Below are 16,778 nucleotides of genomic sequence, written 5' to 3' on the forward strand. Positions count from 1 at the left end.
CTTTAAATGAAGTTGAGATCCTTTAATTGGTTCCCTCCTTCCTTCTCTTGACTCAATTCCATACTCCTTTAACTGTAGTGTTTCCTGGGATCATGTCCCAAATCAACTACCACACTTTGAATCCATGAGTGAGAATCAGGAAGAAGCCAGTTTAAGACAATGACCTTACTTAATATCTGCTGGTTTTATACAAATTTCACTAGATAGGTCAAATCCATACCGAATTTAATGTTTTTTTTTTTTTTTTTTTTACAACTTTCTCTTTTGTTATACTTTTGTAATCAATGATACGCTTATGTACAAGTGAAACTAAATAACTACCTTTCTGATCATTTGAGAAATTATATTTTACCTGTTCACATTTTGTTAAGTGTTGAGCTAAAACACAGAGCAGAGTGTAAAATAAAAATAGGATGAATCAGATCTTAGGCAGTATCAAGTTTTCTGAAATAATGTCAAGGATACAGACAAGCTAAAGGACTGCTGAAGGTTCAGGTAAAGCAGAGAAAGATCTGGACATTGAGGGTGGTTCCCCAGGTGTTATGGGCTGAACTGTGTCCCCTCAAATTCATATGCTGAAATCTGAACCCCTAGTACCTCAGAATGTAACAGTAGTCAAGGATAAGTTCTTCGAAGAGGTGGTTAAGTTATAATTAGGCTATTAGGATAAGGACATCATCTACTAGGACTGGTGTCCATACAAGAAGGAGAGACACCAGCAGTGTCGATGCACAGATGCATGACCATCTAAAGCAGCAATAAGGCAGCCATCTGCCAGCCAGGGAAGAAGGCAGCAGGAGAAACTGACCCTGCCAGCATCTTAATCTTGGAGTTCCAGCCTACAAAACCATGAAAAAGTACATTTCTGTAGTTTGAGCTACCCAATCCATGGTATTCTGTTATGGCAGCCCTAGGAAACTAAAGACCAGGCCATACCTTACTGTAATGGAGACACACATGTGGCCCAGATGAAAAGAAGTCTCCAAAGGAGGTATGCAGAGTTCCTTGCATGTATCACCTATGGGACATTTTTATAAAGTCTTGCTTCATTGATCCTGGGTTCTGTAGCTACCCTCAGCCAGTGATATCCTGCTAAAAGCATTTTAGTTATAAATCCTGTTCCTCTTCGTAAACATCATACATCTAGTTACCTGGAGTTCAGACTAACAGAGGAATTATACCTGCTTCCCGAGACTACTTTTTTCCTAGGGGTGCCCTTCCAGTGAAGGAAGTCTCAAAGACAAATCTCTTCTTTTATGTTCAATACAAAATGACCTCAGCACAAATCGCTCACTTCCATCTCTGTGAATATAACCACTTCAAATGTGAAGTTATATACCAATAAAAGATCATGAAATTTCATGAGATGTGGTAATATTCATCTTGTCCTGTTTTATTTGCTCTGGAGTTCAACATTCTTTAGCTATGAGTAGGAAGGTCTACTATGGTTCTTTGGAAATAATATTTTTTAAAAAGCACATTGACATATCAGTTCTTGTGTTAACAATACCTTGAAAACATAATACATTATTATAATTCTTAATACATTATTATGATACATATTACCAGTGGCATTTTCCACAAAGCTGTAAAAAAATAACCCTAAAGTTAGCCAAAGCAATCTTGAGAAAGAACAAATCTGGGGATACCACAATCCTAGATTTCAAGATATACTACAAAGTAATCAGAACAGTATGGTACAGACACATAGATTAATGGAAAACAAACACATAGATCAATGGAACAGAATAGACTCCAGAAATAAACCCACGCTTATATGGGCAATTGATCAATGACAAAAAAGGAATAATATACAATGGAGAAAAGATGGTCTCTCCAACAAATGGTGTTGGGAAAACTGGACAGCCACATGCAAAAGAATGAAACTGGACCATCTTCTCACACCATATACAAATAAACTCAAAATGGGTAAAAGACCTGTGAGATCTGAAACCATAAAAATCCTAGAAGAGAACAAAGGCAGTAGCTTCTCTGACATTAGCCATAGCAACATTTTTCTAGATATGTCTCCTAAGACAAGGAAACACAAGCAAGCGTAATCTATTGGGACTATATCAAAATAAAAAGCTTCTGCCCAGAAAAGGAAACCATCAACAAAACAAAAGAAGCAACCTACTAAATGGGCAAAGATATTTGCAAATGACATATCCAATAAGGGGTTAATGTCCAAAATATGTAACTCCCATAACTCAAAACCCTCCCCACCCCCCCCAAGAAAACACAAAAAAACCAAACAACCCAATTAAATAATGGGCAGAGGCCCTGAATACATTTTTCCAAAGAAGACATATAGATGGCCAACAGACACATGAAAAGATGCTCAACATCACTCATCATCAGGGAATGCATATCAAAACCACAATGAGATACTGCCTTAGACCAGTCAGAGAGGCTAATGTGAAAAAGACAAAAAATATCAAGAGTTGGTGAGGATGTGGAGAAAAAGAAACCTTCATGCACTATTGCTGAGAATGTAAATTGGTGCAGCCACTGTGGAAAACAACATGGAGGTTCCTCAAAAAATTAAAAATGGAAATACTATATGATCCAGTAATTCCAATACTAGGTATTTACCCAAAGAATATAAAAAAAAAAAAACCCACTAATTCAAAAAGATATATGCACCCCTATGTTTACTGTAGCATTATTTATTATAATCTAGATATGGAAGTGACCCAATTATCAACCAAAGGATGAATGGATAAAGACAATGTGAGATACACACACACACAGAGGAATATGACTCAGCCAAAAAAAAAAAAGAAAAAAGAAATCTTGCCATTTGGGACACCATGGATAGACCTAGAAAGTATTATGCTAAGTAAAATGTCAGGTGGAGAAAAACAAATACCATATAATTTCACTTACATGTAGAATCTAAAAATTAAAACAAATGAACATGATTTTGTTTATTTGGGTCATTTCTCTTTTCTTTTTGAAAAGTCTGGCCAGGGGTTTATCAATCTTATTAATTCTTTCAAAGAACCAGCTCCTAGTTGGGTTGATCTGTTCTACTGTTCTTTTGGTTTCTATTTCATTGATTTCTGCTCTGATCTTTATTATTTCTCTTCTCCTGCTGGGTTTAGGCTTTATTTGCTGTTCTTTCTCCAGCTCCTTTAGGTGTAGGGTTAGGTTGTGTATTTGAGACCTTTCTTGTTTCTTGAGAAAGGCTTTATTGCTATATACTTTCCTCTTAGGACTGCCTTTGCTGCATCCCAAAGATTTTGAACAGTTGTGTTTTCATTTTCATTTGTTTCCATGAATTTTTTTAATTCTTCTTTAATTTCCTGGTTGACCCATTCATTCTTTAGTAGGATGCTCTTTAGCCTCTATGTATTTGAGTTCTTTCCGACTTTCCTCTTGTGACTGAGTTCTAGTTTCAAAGCATTGTGGTCTGAAAATAGGCAGGGAATGATCCCAATATTTTGGTACCGGTTGAGACCTAATTTGTGACCTAGGATGTGATCTATTCTGGAGAATGTTCCATGGGCACTAGAGAAGAATGTGTATTCTGTTGCTTTGGGATGGAATGTTCTGAATATATCTGTGAAGTCCATTTGGTCCAGTGTGTCATTTAAAGTCTTTATTTCCGGGCACCTGGGTGGCTCAGTTGGCTAAGCAGCTGCCTTCAGCTCAGGTCATGATCCTAGGGTTCTGGGATCGAGTCCCGCATCGGGCTCCCTGCTCAGCAGGGAGTCAGCTTCTCCCTCTCCCTCTGCCTGCCTCTCTGCCTACTTGTGCTCTATCTCTGTCAAATAAATAAATAAAATCTTTAAAAAAAAAATAAAAAATAAAGTCTTTATTTCCTTGTTGATCTTCTGCTTAGATGATCTGTCCATTTCAGTGAGGGGGGTGTTAAAGTCCCCCACTATTATTGTATTGCTGTCGATGTGTTTCTTTGCTTTTGTTATTAATTGGCTTATATAATTGGCTGCTCCCATGTTAGGGGCATAGATATTTACAATTGTTAGATCTCCTTGTTGGATAGACCCTTTAAGTAGGATATAGTGTCCTTCCTCATCTCTTATTACAGTCTTTGGTTTAAAATCTAATTTGTCTGATATAAGGATTGCCACCCCAGCTTTCTTTTGGTGCCTAGAGCAATCTACACATTCAAAGCAATCCCCATCAAAATACCATCCACTTTTTTCAAAGAAATGGAACAAATAATCCTAAAATTTGTATGGAACCAGAAAAGACCCCGAATAGCCAGAGGAATGTTGAAAAAGAAAAGCAAAGCTGGTGGCATCACAATTCCGGACTTCCAGCTCTATTACAAAGCTGTCATCATCAAGACAGTATGGTACTGGCACAAAAACAGACACATAGATCAATGGAACAGAATAGACAGCCCAGAAATGGACCCTCAACTCTATGGTCAACTAATCTTCGACAAAGCAGGAAAGAATGTCCAATGGAAAAAAGACAGTCTGTTCAACAAATGGTGTTGGGAAAATTGGACAGCCACATGCAGAAGAATGAAACTGGACCATTTCCTTACACCACACACAAAAATAGACTCCAAATGGTTGAAAGACCTCAATGTGAGACAGGAGTCCATCAAGATCCTAAAGGAGAATACAGGCAGCAACCTCTTCGACCTCAGCCGCAGCAACTTCTTTCTAGAAACATCGCCAAAGGCAAGGGAAGCAAGGGCAAAAATGAACTATTGGGACTTCATCAAGATAAAAAGCTTTTGCACAGCAAAGGAAACAGTCCACAAAACCAAAAGACAACTGACAGAATGGGAGAAGATATTTGCAAATGACATATCAGATAAAGGGCTAGTATCCAAAATCTATAAAGAATTGATCAAACTCAACACCCAAAGAACAAATAATCCGATCAAGAAATGGGCAGAAGACATGAACAGACATTTTTCCAAAGAAGACACCCAAATGGCCAACAGACACATGAAAAAGTGCTCAACATCACTCGGCATCAGGGAAATCCAAATCAAAACCTCAATGAGATACCACCTCACACCAGTCAGAATGGCTAAAATTAACAAGTCAGGAAAGGACAGATGTTGGCGGGGATGCGGAGAAAGGGGAACCCTCCTACACTGTTGGTGGGAATGCAAGCTGGTGCAGCCACTCTGGAAAACAGTATGGAGGTTCCTCATAAAGTTGAGAATAGAGCTACCATACGATCCAGCAATTGCCCTACTGGGTATTTACCCCAAAGATACAAATGTAGGGATCTGAAGGGGTACGTGCACCCCGATATTTATAGCAGTAATGTCCACAATAGCCAAACTGTGGAAAGAGCCAAGATGTCCATCGACAGATGAATGGATAAAGAAGATGTGGTATATATACACAATGGAATATTATGCAGCCATCAAAAGGAATGAGATCTTGCCATTTGCAACGACGTGGATGGAACTGGAGGGTGTTATGCTGAGCGAAATAAGTCAATCAGGGAAAGACATGTATCATATGACCTCACTGATATGAGGAATTCTTAATCTCAGGAAGCAAACTGAGGGTTGCTGGAGTGGTGGGGGGTAGGAGGGATGGGGTGGCTGGGTGATAGACATGTGCAAGGCTGTTGAATCACAGATCTGTACCTCTGAAACAAATAATACATTATATGTTAAAAAAAAAAAAAAGAGGAAGATAGCAGGAGGGGAAGAATGAAGGGGGGGAAATCGGAGGGAGAGACAAACCATGAGAGATGATGGACTCTGAAAAACAAACTGGGGGTTCTAGAGGGAAGGGGGTGGGAGGATGGGTCGGCCTGGTGATGGGTATTAAAGAGGGCATGTATTGAACAGAGCACTGGGTGTTATACGCAAACAATGAATCATGGAACACTACATCAAAAACTAATGGTGTAATGTATGGTGATTAACATAACATAATAATAATAAAAAAATAAATAAAACAAATGAACAAACACACAAGAGACTCTGAAATACAAAGAACAAACTGGTGGTTGCCAGAAGGTAGGCGGGTGGGGGGAATGGGTAAAATAGATAAAGGGGATGAAGAGGTACAAACTTCCAATTATAAAATAAATAGGTCACAGATGAAAAGTACAGAAGAGGGAATACAGTCAACACTATTGTAGTAACAGATGGTAGCTATACTTATCATCGTGAGCACTGAATAATGTATAGAATTGTTGAATCAATATGTTGTATACCTGCAACTAATATGACCTTAATTATATAATTTAAAAAACCGTAATACGTTATGGATATGTGTCCAATGTGAAAAATGAGTATTATAATGAACAGAAAATTGCCATAGTTGCTACTTATTAGTGATAAGGAAAAATCTGTGTCCTAAGATGGCCGACGGAGCCAGCAAGGGAGTCCCAGCCCCTGCCCTGGGGCTCTTCCAGGTTCTTCTCTATGCTCTGCTTCCTGCGCGCACCAAAAGGCTTCCCACGGGCGCCAAAATACCAAATATGCGGAAGTAGAAGTGTATAAATTACCCCCTTTGTTTGTGCTCAGGGCTTTGGAGACCACTCTCCTCTGAGCCTGACAGCATTAAATAAACCTCCTATCCTCCAAGATCTCTGAGTGCGGCTTGGTTCTTCGGTTGGGCGATCCAGTCCAGGTTCCATAACATTAGGAGTTACAGTGATAACAGTGAGTATAGGGGTTCATGTCACCTGTTTAAGCTCCTTGGCGTGAAGGAGAATATTTGCCATGCTTTTTCTTCTTCATTATTACTTCAATTATTTCACTCATAGGAAAAGCCTCAGACATTCAAAAAGGACCTTGGCATGGAAGTATAGGAGAATTAGGAACAAGAATAGGACTGCTCAGTGAGATCGCCTTATCAAAGATCAGACCTACCTCAGCCTATCAATGATAAAACACGATAAAGTATTTAAAATTGGGGGAAACAGAAATTGCAGAATTAATTCCATAAAAATGCAGTCATCTTATACTTACTGAAGCCACATTCACGAAATCGTCATCTGAGAGGGTTTCCAACATTTCGGAGACAGAGGTTCGGATCAGTTTAAGTGTCAATCCGCTAACACTTCCACTCCTATTTAAAAAAAAAAAAAAAATGGGTCCATGACCACATACTGAAGCAACACCACACATCAGAAGGAAAGGAGACTTTTGCACTAACTCTAGGTCATTTATGTAATTAAATATTTTTGTCTTTAAAAATTAGTAAAGAAAGTCATGTTTTTGATAGAGTAGAAGTAAATTATAAGGAATCTTATCTTTCCTATCAGCATCAGAATGTATGTGTTTCTAACTACAATGATGATGTCCAGGGACGATTTTAAGAAATTATGGATACTCATGGCCTATTTACTTATTCAGGAAATAGATACTGAATACCAGCTCTGTTAGCCAAGTTGAAGGGTTTTAGTCTTTATTTCTCTTGTCTCTACATATTCGATGATCCTTGGCAACCTCATCTCATTGTGAGACTCATCTCTAGGCAACTACCTCCCCTTTCTTCATCTCTAGGGCTCTTGGCTTTTCCCTACTTTTAGACTTCTGGCTGTTTGTTAAACAACTACAGGGTCCATGTACAAAATGGCAAATTACTCCCAAACATATTTTTTTTCCTATTAATGTTCTTGGTACCAACCAGGCTGGATGTCAGTCATCCAATTTCCTCCTCCCTCAACTTTCCAACCCATTCAGAGAACCTCCCTTTTTCACTCCACTTCCCAGTTCCCACAGAGGTGGCCTCCTCTCCATCTTCTCTCCACTCAGTGTCAGGTACTTCTTACCTGAAGACCCTGAGCTTGGGTAATAGCCACTCCAACCAACTCTCAGCCTCTACTCCCCCCCACCCCCATGCAAACAGGTGAAAATTCTGGAAACGCACCTTGATCAAATACTGTTAATAGCTCATAGCTAGACAGTGATCACAAAAGCCCTGCTTTCCAAAACTTTCATACTCTTTCTTTCTTTCTTCCTTCCTTCTGCTCAATACAGTTCCCCCAGATGTTCTCACCTACGCAATTTCGCTCCTGTCAGTTCTTCCACTGGAAATTCCATTCTCTTTCCTCTGCTCTCCCATGCCCACCTTGTGAAATCCTAACTCTAAGGAATCAATTCTACTTTTATCTCCTTAATGAAGTCTTTTCTGACACTTTAAATCAGAATGCTCTTTCCTATCAACTCTTAGTGCTGGGTCAGACTTTACATCTATCACCTTCTACAATTATTTTAGTTACTTGGAAATAGAGTTTAGTTTCACTAATACACTTGAATTATCTTTGAGAGACATCTTAATCATCTTTGTCTCTACATTATCACATTGTATAAAGGACAGCTTCCATACATGTTTGTTGAAATATCCTTTAAAAATGATATTTCAACTTCGTATGCATTTTTAGTCTTCCGATATGCATGTGGGTTCTAAAGATTTTAATATGGAGGGGGAGAAGAACCATGAGAGACGATGGACTCTGAAAAACAAACTGAGGGTTCTAGAGGGGAGGGGGTTGGGAGGATGGGTTAGCCTGGTGATGGGTATTGAGGAGGGCACGTTCTGCATGGAGCACTGGGTGTTATGCACAAACAATGAATCATGGAACACTATATCTAAAACTAATGATGTAATGTATGGGGATTAACATAACAATAAAAAAATTAAAAAAAAAAAAAGATTTTAATATGAAAAATTATTTCTGGGAATTATCATATATCCAATAAGGTTATAACATATTGAATCACCATTTAGATTTATACTTAAGAAGAATATCAAGGATTAGCATATGATATAAACTCCACAATAATTTAATTAAAATGTTCTGACTTACATATATCTTAAGAAATGAAAGGGAATTAACATGTAAGTTATAGTTGTTGAATTCATTTATCTTCCCTTCTTCAGGCTAGGTGATAGGTTTTTAACTTGTTTACTTCAGATCACTTTTTAAATGTTTTCAAATGTTGATACTAGCTTGTAGTACGGATTTATCTGCCTACAAAACATTGGATTCTGTCTCTTCCAATGTGGCAAAGAATATAAGAAGATGTAACTTTTTCTCTCAGGGAAAATAAGCATTTTATACCTCATATTTTTAACTCCTTGGTATTACTCTTAAAAACTAATTATTTTCGATGTTCCACAATTTCATCTTAAATTTTATTAGAAGATTACACACACACACCCCTTAACTTGAAGCGATGTAAAAAAATAAAACGACCAATATAAAAACTTGTGGAATTCCTTCCTACATATCAGCATTTCCCTTGAAAAAGTCCCAGTATTGGCCTTTAATATATTCGATATTTATCTATTTTGTGGTTAAATCCTTACAAGTTATTTGAATTAACTGACTAATTAATGACTAAGTGCCAACTAATTTGTTTTGTTTTGTTTGGTAGCAGGAACTGCTAAGTTTTAGCAACCAAATACTTTCTCCTGTTTAAAATATAAAGCAAAAATTTGAAACAAAAGAATAATTTTCAAAAAGTTCAGACTTTAGAACGATGCCATAATTTTCAATTCCAATATAGATTCTTATTTTCAGTAAGAGAATTTTTGTTTGTTTTGTTACTGTCTTAACATGGCTTCTTTGTCTGGATATAAAAGTCATCATGATTGCTCTTCGCCTTTTTTTTTTTTCCCCACGCAGCCTATTTCCAACATACTACTGTTATCTTCAAATCCTCCCTATATTTTTAGTATATAAATGTAAAATATTTAACTACTCACACATCAACCAAGATAAGCATGTCTTTAGGCGATGCAGCTCCTTGGATGTACCTGAAACAAATACCATATGAATACTTTTTTATCTTGAAAAATATTAAACATTGATATGTTTTGAAAAATTGGTTTTTACTGATTTCTTCAAGTCTTTTCCAAGCATGGCCCTACTTCCATTCTATCTCAGTAGACAATGTGCTTTCATTCACAATTCTACAATGTTGATTTTTAAAAAGCTATATTTAACATAACAGAGATGTCAGAGGCAAAATACTTAAGGTATGTATCACAGCTATAACAAAAGATCAAGAGATGTGTTCTAGTATTAGAAGCAAAAGAAATTAACTCCTGGATGTGAAATATATATATATATCCTAAACTCCAATTTATTGACCATGGGGTTTAAAACTCACTCTAAGGAATTATAAGATTATATCCTATTTTTCAATGAAAAAAATAAACACAGAAATAGCTAGGTGGTCTAGGAATGTGAGAAAACAACTATCAACAGACAAGAAATACTAAGGGGTAATACAAAGGGATAAGGAAGTAATATAAAACGAAGTAATATATAACATTGCCAAGAGTAGAATCACCGGGAGAACCATTTCAAAACACTGATTCTCACATTGAACCCCAGCCCTACTGACTCAGAATCTGTGCCTATTAAAGCAAATCTAGGAAAGTTGTATTCAGATAGTTCAATGACTGTAGAGAGAAACTGAATTGCAGGTGAATGATCCCCAAAGTTTATGCTGCCTGGCCAGCCTGATGGGGGTCGGAGGGCTGACTTACCCACCAGGAAGAGCTGAACCTGACCTCAACTTTTTAGTTATCACTCCGGCCTCTTTGCCCATGACTAAATCTAACTTCTCAGAAGCCTGCAGAAAACCTGCCAATTCGTTTTCAGACAACATCCAACACAGTGAGTATCTACTCAGGACTACGTGTTCATGAAACAGAGCTTAAAACGTGCACCAAAGTCTGTTTCTCTGTAAGGAGGTAAATGGGGCAGGTTCACCAGGATATTCCAATGAGAGGCAAATCTAGTTCATGTCCAGCATGTGAAATGGTCCTGGCATGCTTCTCTATGGGAAGATGAGAGGACAGGATAGCAGGTTGGCACCTTGCTTCTAAGGTTCCCCTCAAAAACAAGTTCCTGAACCCAATCTACATGATATCATAGTCTCGGCCTCCATTCAACAACCCATAACTCCAGGGCCACCACATCTGGAGAAATATTAACAAAAATATTATGTGGATTATAATATCTGGTATTATCATTTGTGGCTGGTGTTCATCTAAATTGCTACTGGAATGCTTAATAGTACATTTTCAAAGTCTTAAATATATTTCTTCGAATCAATCATCATGCATCTTGGAATTTGTATAAACCCTAGCAAAAAGTTAGAAATCACCTAAATGTCCAATAGGGGATTTTCAAAATAAGTTACCATATAATCATTCTAAAATGACGTTAAGCATGTCTCTTATGTATAAGCACTCAAAGGTATTGATATGAAAGAATAGATTACAAAGCAGTATATTGTATAAAATGTGAACTCATTAAAAAAAGAAATCTACACATTAAATACATTTTTTTAAAAAAATGGAAATAAAATACACAAGCTTAATAATTGTTTCCCAGTGCATGCACTCATGACCTATTTGCTATTTTTCAAGGTATATGTTAGGAGAATGAGTTGCTTTAGTAGTGAGGAACAAAAAACTTCCCTTTTGGGAAAATGAAACCTAAGCTATGTGACTGTAACTAGGGGCAGCTTTTACCTTGGGGCCAGTTCTCATTAGTTCACTGCCAGAGGCAAACCGCCTTCTACTCTATCGAAACACTTCATTAGAGCTCTACTCCAAGCAAACTGGGAGCTTTTCAATAGAAACCCCCACCAGCTAAAAGAGATTTAGAGATGACATTGAATATAAAACTTACAACAAGTCCATTTGAAGCCATGTGACAAATCATTTCAACAATTTTCATTATTATTGCTCACTTGAACTCACTATCTTCATTGTTTTAACTGCATTTATTTATTAGATGGAAAAAAAAAACAAAACACACCAGAGCTCTTTAAAATAGACAATATTCATTCTAAAATGGAAATCCTTTCAACTTTTTCACCAAAAATGTGACCTTCTTTTGTCTAGTTCATTTTTTCATGACTACCTAAAAATTCTTACCATGGTCTTCTGCGTACATCATAAAGATCAATCTTGTTTGGAGTTCTACTGTTATCAACCCATGGGGAAGCTAAAAGAAAGAGAAATTAAATGAAAAATAGAGAAATTAAATAAAAATATTACATATGATCTAGAAAGATATTTTCAAAAGTCACAAAACTCCACTGACACATTCCACTTACCAGAGCAATAGTTAAAATGGGATTATAATTTTTTTTTAAAGATTTTATTTATTTATTTGACAGAGAGAGACATAGCGAGAGAGGGGAACACAAGCAGAGGGAGTGGGAGAGGGAGAAGCAGGCTTCCCACGGAGCAGGGAGCCCAATGTGGGGCTCGATCCCAGGACCCTATGATCATGACCTGAGCCGAAGGCAGACGCTTAACGACTGAGCCACCCAGGCGCCCTGGGATTATAATTTTTATACCTTAGTCTTTTTTAAAATGGCAAACACAGCAGTGTAAAAGAAAGTTAACAGAAGTTAATTTTCTTTTTTCACATTATTTCATAACTATCTTGTAGACATAGGGATTTTCTAGATGCTATCTTAACATGTTTTATCAGGTGTCCAGCGGTTATACATTTTACTTCCCCTCTAACATAAAAATTCACCTTAAAAGGAAAATTACTTGCCACTAATGGAAATTATACTTTCAATTATTTGATCTTTATATTTTCATTCAATGTCATACTATCTTGATCTATAAAAAGACACCTGTTTCTCTTGAATTGTTATTGATATAGTGGTAAGATTTTTTTAATCTTTTTCTTCACATATTTGATAATGGCCAGAACATTTGCGATTAAAAAAGTTAAAGTAGAATTAAAATAAATCCACAGAAAACTATTTTCCTTAAATTTATTTGACTGATTTGAAGTAATTCAAGCACAAATTCAAGAATCTTGTATTAGTTTCAGAGCCTTTATCATTTTGCAATCAGGAAAAAAAAAATTGTTTAACTGCATTGATTTTTGAATGCAATTAATTTGCATTTTTCTAACCAAATCTACCCTTTAATTAAAATTAAATGCTTTACACACACACATACCTTAGACCTAATGGAGAATAATAAATGCTGCAGAATTAGATGATAATTTTATGCTGAACAAGTCCTCTCCTTGAACATATGACTCTTAGGAAAATTCCTCTAATAATTCACATGACTTATGCCCCCCAATCTATTTTGACCTTTTCTTTACTGAAAACTATGGAAATTATGGAAAACTTTACTTTGAATCAGGTTTATCAGTCAACTATAATAATTTGGCCAATTAGGATATGTCAAAAAATAGGTAACTTCCGAATCTCTCCTTGCCTATGAAATTTTTTTCTCATTAGTGACTATATTATAAAATAACATTCATTTTAAAGGACTAATCACATTTATATAAAACAGTTTAAATATAGCCATCTCCCAACAACCACTTACAATATAGTCAATGCAAATGAAATGATAAATTTACTTTTATTCCTACAATCTTCACTTGCAAAAACGTAAAGCCAGTCAGATAACATTTCACTTTGTTTTTCTTTTTGTGGGAGCCCTGGAACAAAGCAACAAGCATGCCAGGAGACATGCCAGTTCACGTTCAACTAGACCTCTATAATATCTGACTCCCCAAGCTGGGGTCTAGGTGATAACTACAAATTTAAATGAATGATATCCTTTCAGTACAATGTTTTACTGGTTATACATTTATTGCCTCTCATCTCCAAAATCACCCATTTATCTTGCTCTATAAAAAAGGATCTGGGCTCTTAAAATATTTTTCTCTTACCAAGGAGCACAATCTTAAGCTTTGTCAGCAGATGATGAAAGAGAGACACTCAATGAAGAAAGGGTTTTTGCTTCCTGCTTCTGATTTGTTTGCTCAAAGGCTCTTGGGGCATGTGAGGCCTTCCTGGTGTCTGGATCCTGCAGGGCACTGTATTTTCCAGAGCTCAACTCCTATAGCTTGGGTAACTTTTGGAGGGCTCTCAGACTCTCCAAAAAAAAAAAAATGGCCAGCAGTACTCCCTGACTACTTTTGTAGGAGTGCCTCCAAGGAGACATTTTGGACCTAGAGGATGAATTACCAGCAAACCATTCTAGCATGACATCATAGCAACTTTTTGGTCATTTGGTGGCCCATGACTCCATCTTCCATAAGAAGATCTGGATCTCGGGGCAGGGGGGTCGTGGCGTCTGGGTGGCTCAGTCGGTTAAGCATCTGCCTTTGGCTCAGTTCATGGTCTCAGGGTCGTGGGATCAAGCCCCGTGTCTGGCTCCCTGCTCAGCAGGGAGTCTGCTTCTCCCTCTCTCTTTGCCCCTCCGCCAGCTCATGCAGGGTGCACATGGTCTGTCTCTCAAATAAATAAAATCTTAAGAAAAAAAAAAAAAGCAAGATCTGGATCTCAGCCCAGAGGCACAGGGGATTGAGGTTGCTTCCTCAGGCTAGCTCCATTCCAGGGGGAGTTGTTGTTACAGATTACATTATGTAATACTATCTCTGGTATGCCTACAGTCTTCAGAGTGATCTGTCCTTCTAGCTAATCCCTCAGTATTCCAATCCCTGTTACAATAATTCTTTATTTAAAAAAAATTAACTTGCAAAAAAATAACTTTTCCTATTCAAAATACTGTTTTCTCTCTCCTGATTGGATTCAGACTGTTACAAATGACCGGGAGAGATGACAGAAGTGACACTAGGTAACACTGCAAAGGTCCCACAACCACCATGGGTTGGAAGTGGTTAAGCAGTGATTTTGACAAGTGACTTAACAAACCTGAAATTTGAAAGTCATGTTTAAATTAGATTTCTGAATTCTTTGCAGACGACATTCATCTAGAATTTGTTTTCACTATAATTGTTAGTTGAAATTAACCGTGATATGCAGTATTATGCTCTGTAAAATTGGTATCTTTCTTTAAAGACAGAAAAAGGTTTGCAATTTACAGTATGAGCCAGACCATTTAATTTTAACATGGTTTATAAAATTAGATGGTTTATATTTAAAAATATTAATAATATTCTCTTAGAAGTCTTCTGAGATATTTACTATTAGGAAATACCCCTTGATTATATGAAATTAAGATAGTTATATTATGGTAAAATTAAACAATGTATTTTCTTCTGTGGTATCACTAATTAATTTGTTGCAAAATCCCATTGTGGCACTTAGGTGGTACATTATTTATAGAGGCTCAGAATTAAAGAAGGTCAAATAGTAAAAAGGATAATAACCATTCACTGAAATTCCCTGAAATAATCACTTTCTTAATGATGCATAATGAAAGCTATGTGTTTTGAGAGGAAATTGGAGCTTCTAAAACTCCTGTAAAAAGGCATAATGGTGTTCATTTTAGACGTCCCTTTTGCTTTCCACTAAGATTTTGGGATGACAGGAGGAGTGGTGTCCATAAAGTGGGCATTGTATTTCTGAATGCCATCTTTAACGGTGACAATGACCATTTAGGAGAATTTTTTCTCCAATCAAAAATGAACTGTGGGCATGTCTTCGGCTAAACCTACTGGACTACAATTCTACTTCACATGATATTTAGGGTGTGCTATGCTAGTTACTCAATCAGTGACCTCAAAAGGTACTTAAGTGTACAATTACCCAGAATACTGAAATATGGGTTAGAGAAATATTCTTGAGAAAGTATGCAGATTGTAGAGCCATTTTCTGGTTAAAATGCTCTAATATGAGCATACAGTTTTTCATTTCAGCTGCTAGGAAATAATAAAGCACAGAAGGATGAAGTGAGGCCTGATTCTCTTGGTAGAAACACCACTTCAAATGACAGCTAATTGCATTTCCCATTAATGAGCTCAACAGCATTTTTCTAATTCTAATAGATTTTGCATTTTTGGTCACATAGAAAAAAGGAAACTTCACATACTCAAAAATGCCTTTAAAAACCCAACCCTGGTCCTACTGGCTGGATCTAATTGGTATTATGTGGATCATTACTTTAAGCTCGCCTCAGTCATCTCTTATGGATTATTAGTGATCGTTCTGAATTCTAAGCCATGATAATGAATTTGGACTATTTTTAAGCCAGAATTAATTCAATAAATGTGTACTGTATAGCTCACAAAATTTCCAGGAATCTGAATGTTGCTGCCCAAACACTACTGTCCCAGAATGAATTCTCCACACCCCCTAACTCAAATCATGGCTTCTGTATCAAGGTCCAGGATGAGTCTCAGTAACAGACTGAGGGTTATGTACCCACACAAAAGTGCCAGAGATTCTAGAAAGGCAAATAGCTGGCCTTTTCAGATTCTGTGTTACAAGGTGGGCTCTGTTTTCCAGTAAAACCTTTAATCTGGGAAATACCCAAGACATGGAAAGGATTCTCTATCCATTATGGTAACAAAAATAACTTAATGAACAATCTCAAATCTTTTGTTTATTAGCACAAAGTTTATTCCTCACTCATATGACAGTTTAAGTTAAAAATCACTACCGACAGAGGCATAGATTCTGCTTCAAGATGGTATCCAATGACTTCTACCTGGTGGCACTCTTGCCTTCTTCGGCACTTGGTTTCTAAAGTCACTCAGGAAGTGTGGAGAAGGCACGCCCAAGTCCTAACAATCTCAGGCTTGAACTGAGACCTCTTACTTTCACTCATATACTACTGGGGCTGCATAGATACAAAGGAGGTCTGACAAGTATAGTCCCTGCAAGGTGTCATTTCCAAAGGCAGAATTTCACAATGGAGTGAGAAGACACAACTCTGGTAGGCAGCTAGCAGCCTCGGCCACAGGTCCAGATGGACAACTAAAACGTGAGTGATGTCCACTACTCTAACATTACGTTGTCTGTTTTCAGCAATGTTGCAAGTAAGCCACCATTAAAACGAGAGAGATGAAGATGGGCTAAGTTCAGAACCCAGTAAATATAAAAAGATATTGGA

General features: G+C 37.1%; 1 protein-coding gene across 2 annotated transcripts in view; it reads right to left on the reverse strand.

The window, feature by feature from the left end:
• Positions 1 to 16,778, reverse strand: part of CACNA2D1 (calcium voltage-gated channel auxiliary subunit alpha2delta 1) — a 512,722-nt gene that overhangs the window by 110,817 nt on the left and 385,127 nt on the right. For both annotated transcript variants that reach the window (XM_078060091.1, XM_078060090.1), the window contains exons 8-10: positions 11,868 to 11,937; positions 9,678 to 9,728; positions 6,932 to 7,031 (exon numbers count right to left, since the gene is read on the reverse strand). In XM_078060091.1, the coding sequence (XP_077916217.1) occupies positions 6,932 to 7,031; positions 9,678 to 9,728; positions 11,868 to 11,937 (221 nt within the window). The remainder of the gene's footprint in view (positions 1 to 6,931; positions 7,032 to 9,677; positions 9,729 to 11,867; positions 11,938 to 16,778) is intronic.

The sequence above is a fragment of the Halichoerus grypus genome, chromosome 12, assembly GCF_964656455.1.
Source record: "Halichoerus grypus chromosome 12, mHalGry1.hap1.1, whole genome shotgun sequence".
Taxonomy (NCBI): domain Eukaryota; kingdom Metazoa; phylum Chordata; class Mammalia; order Carnivora; family Phocidae; genus Halichoerus; species Halichoerus grypus.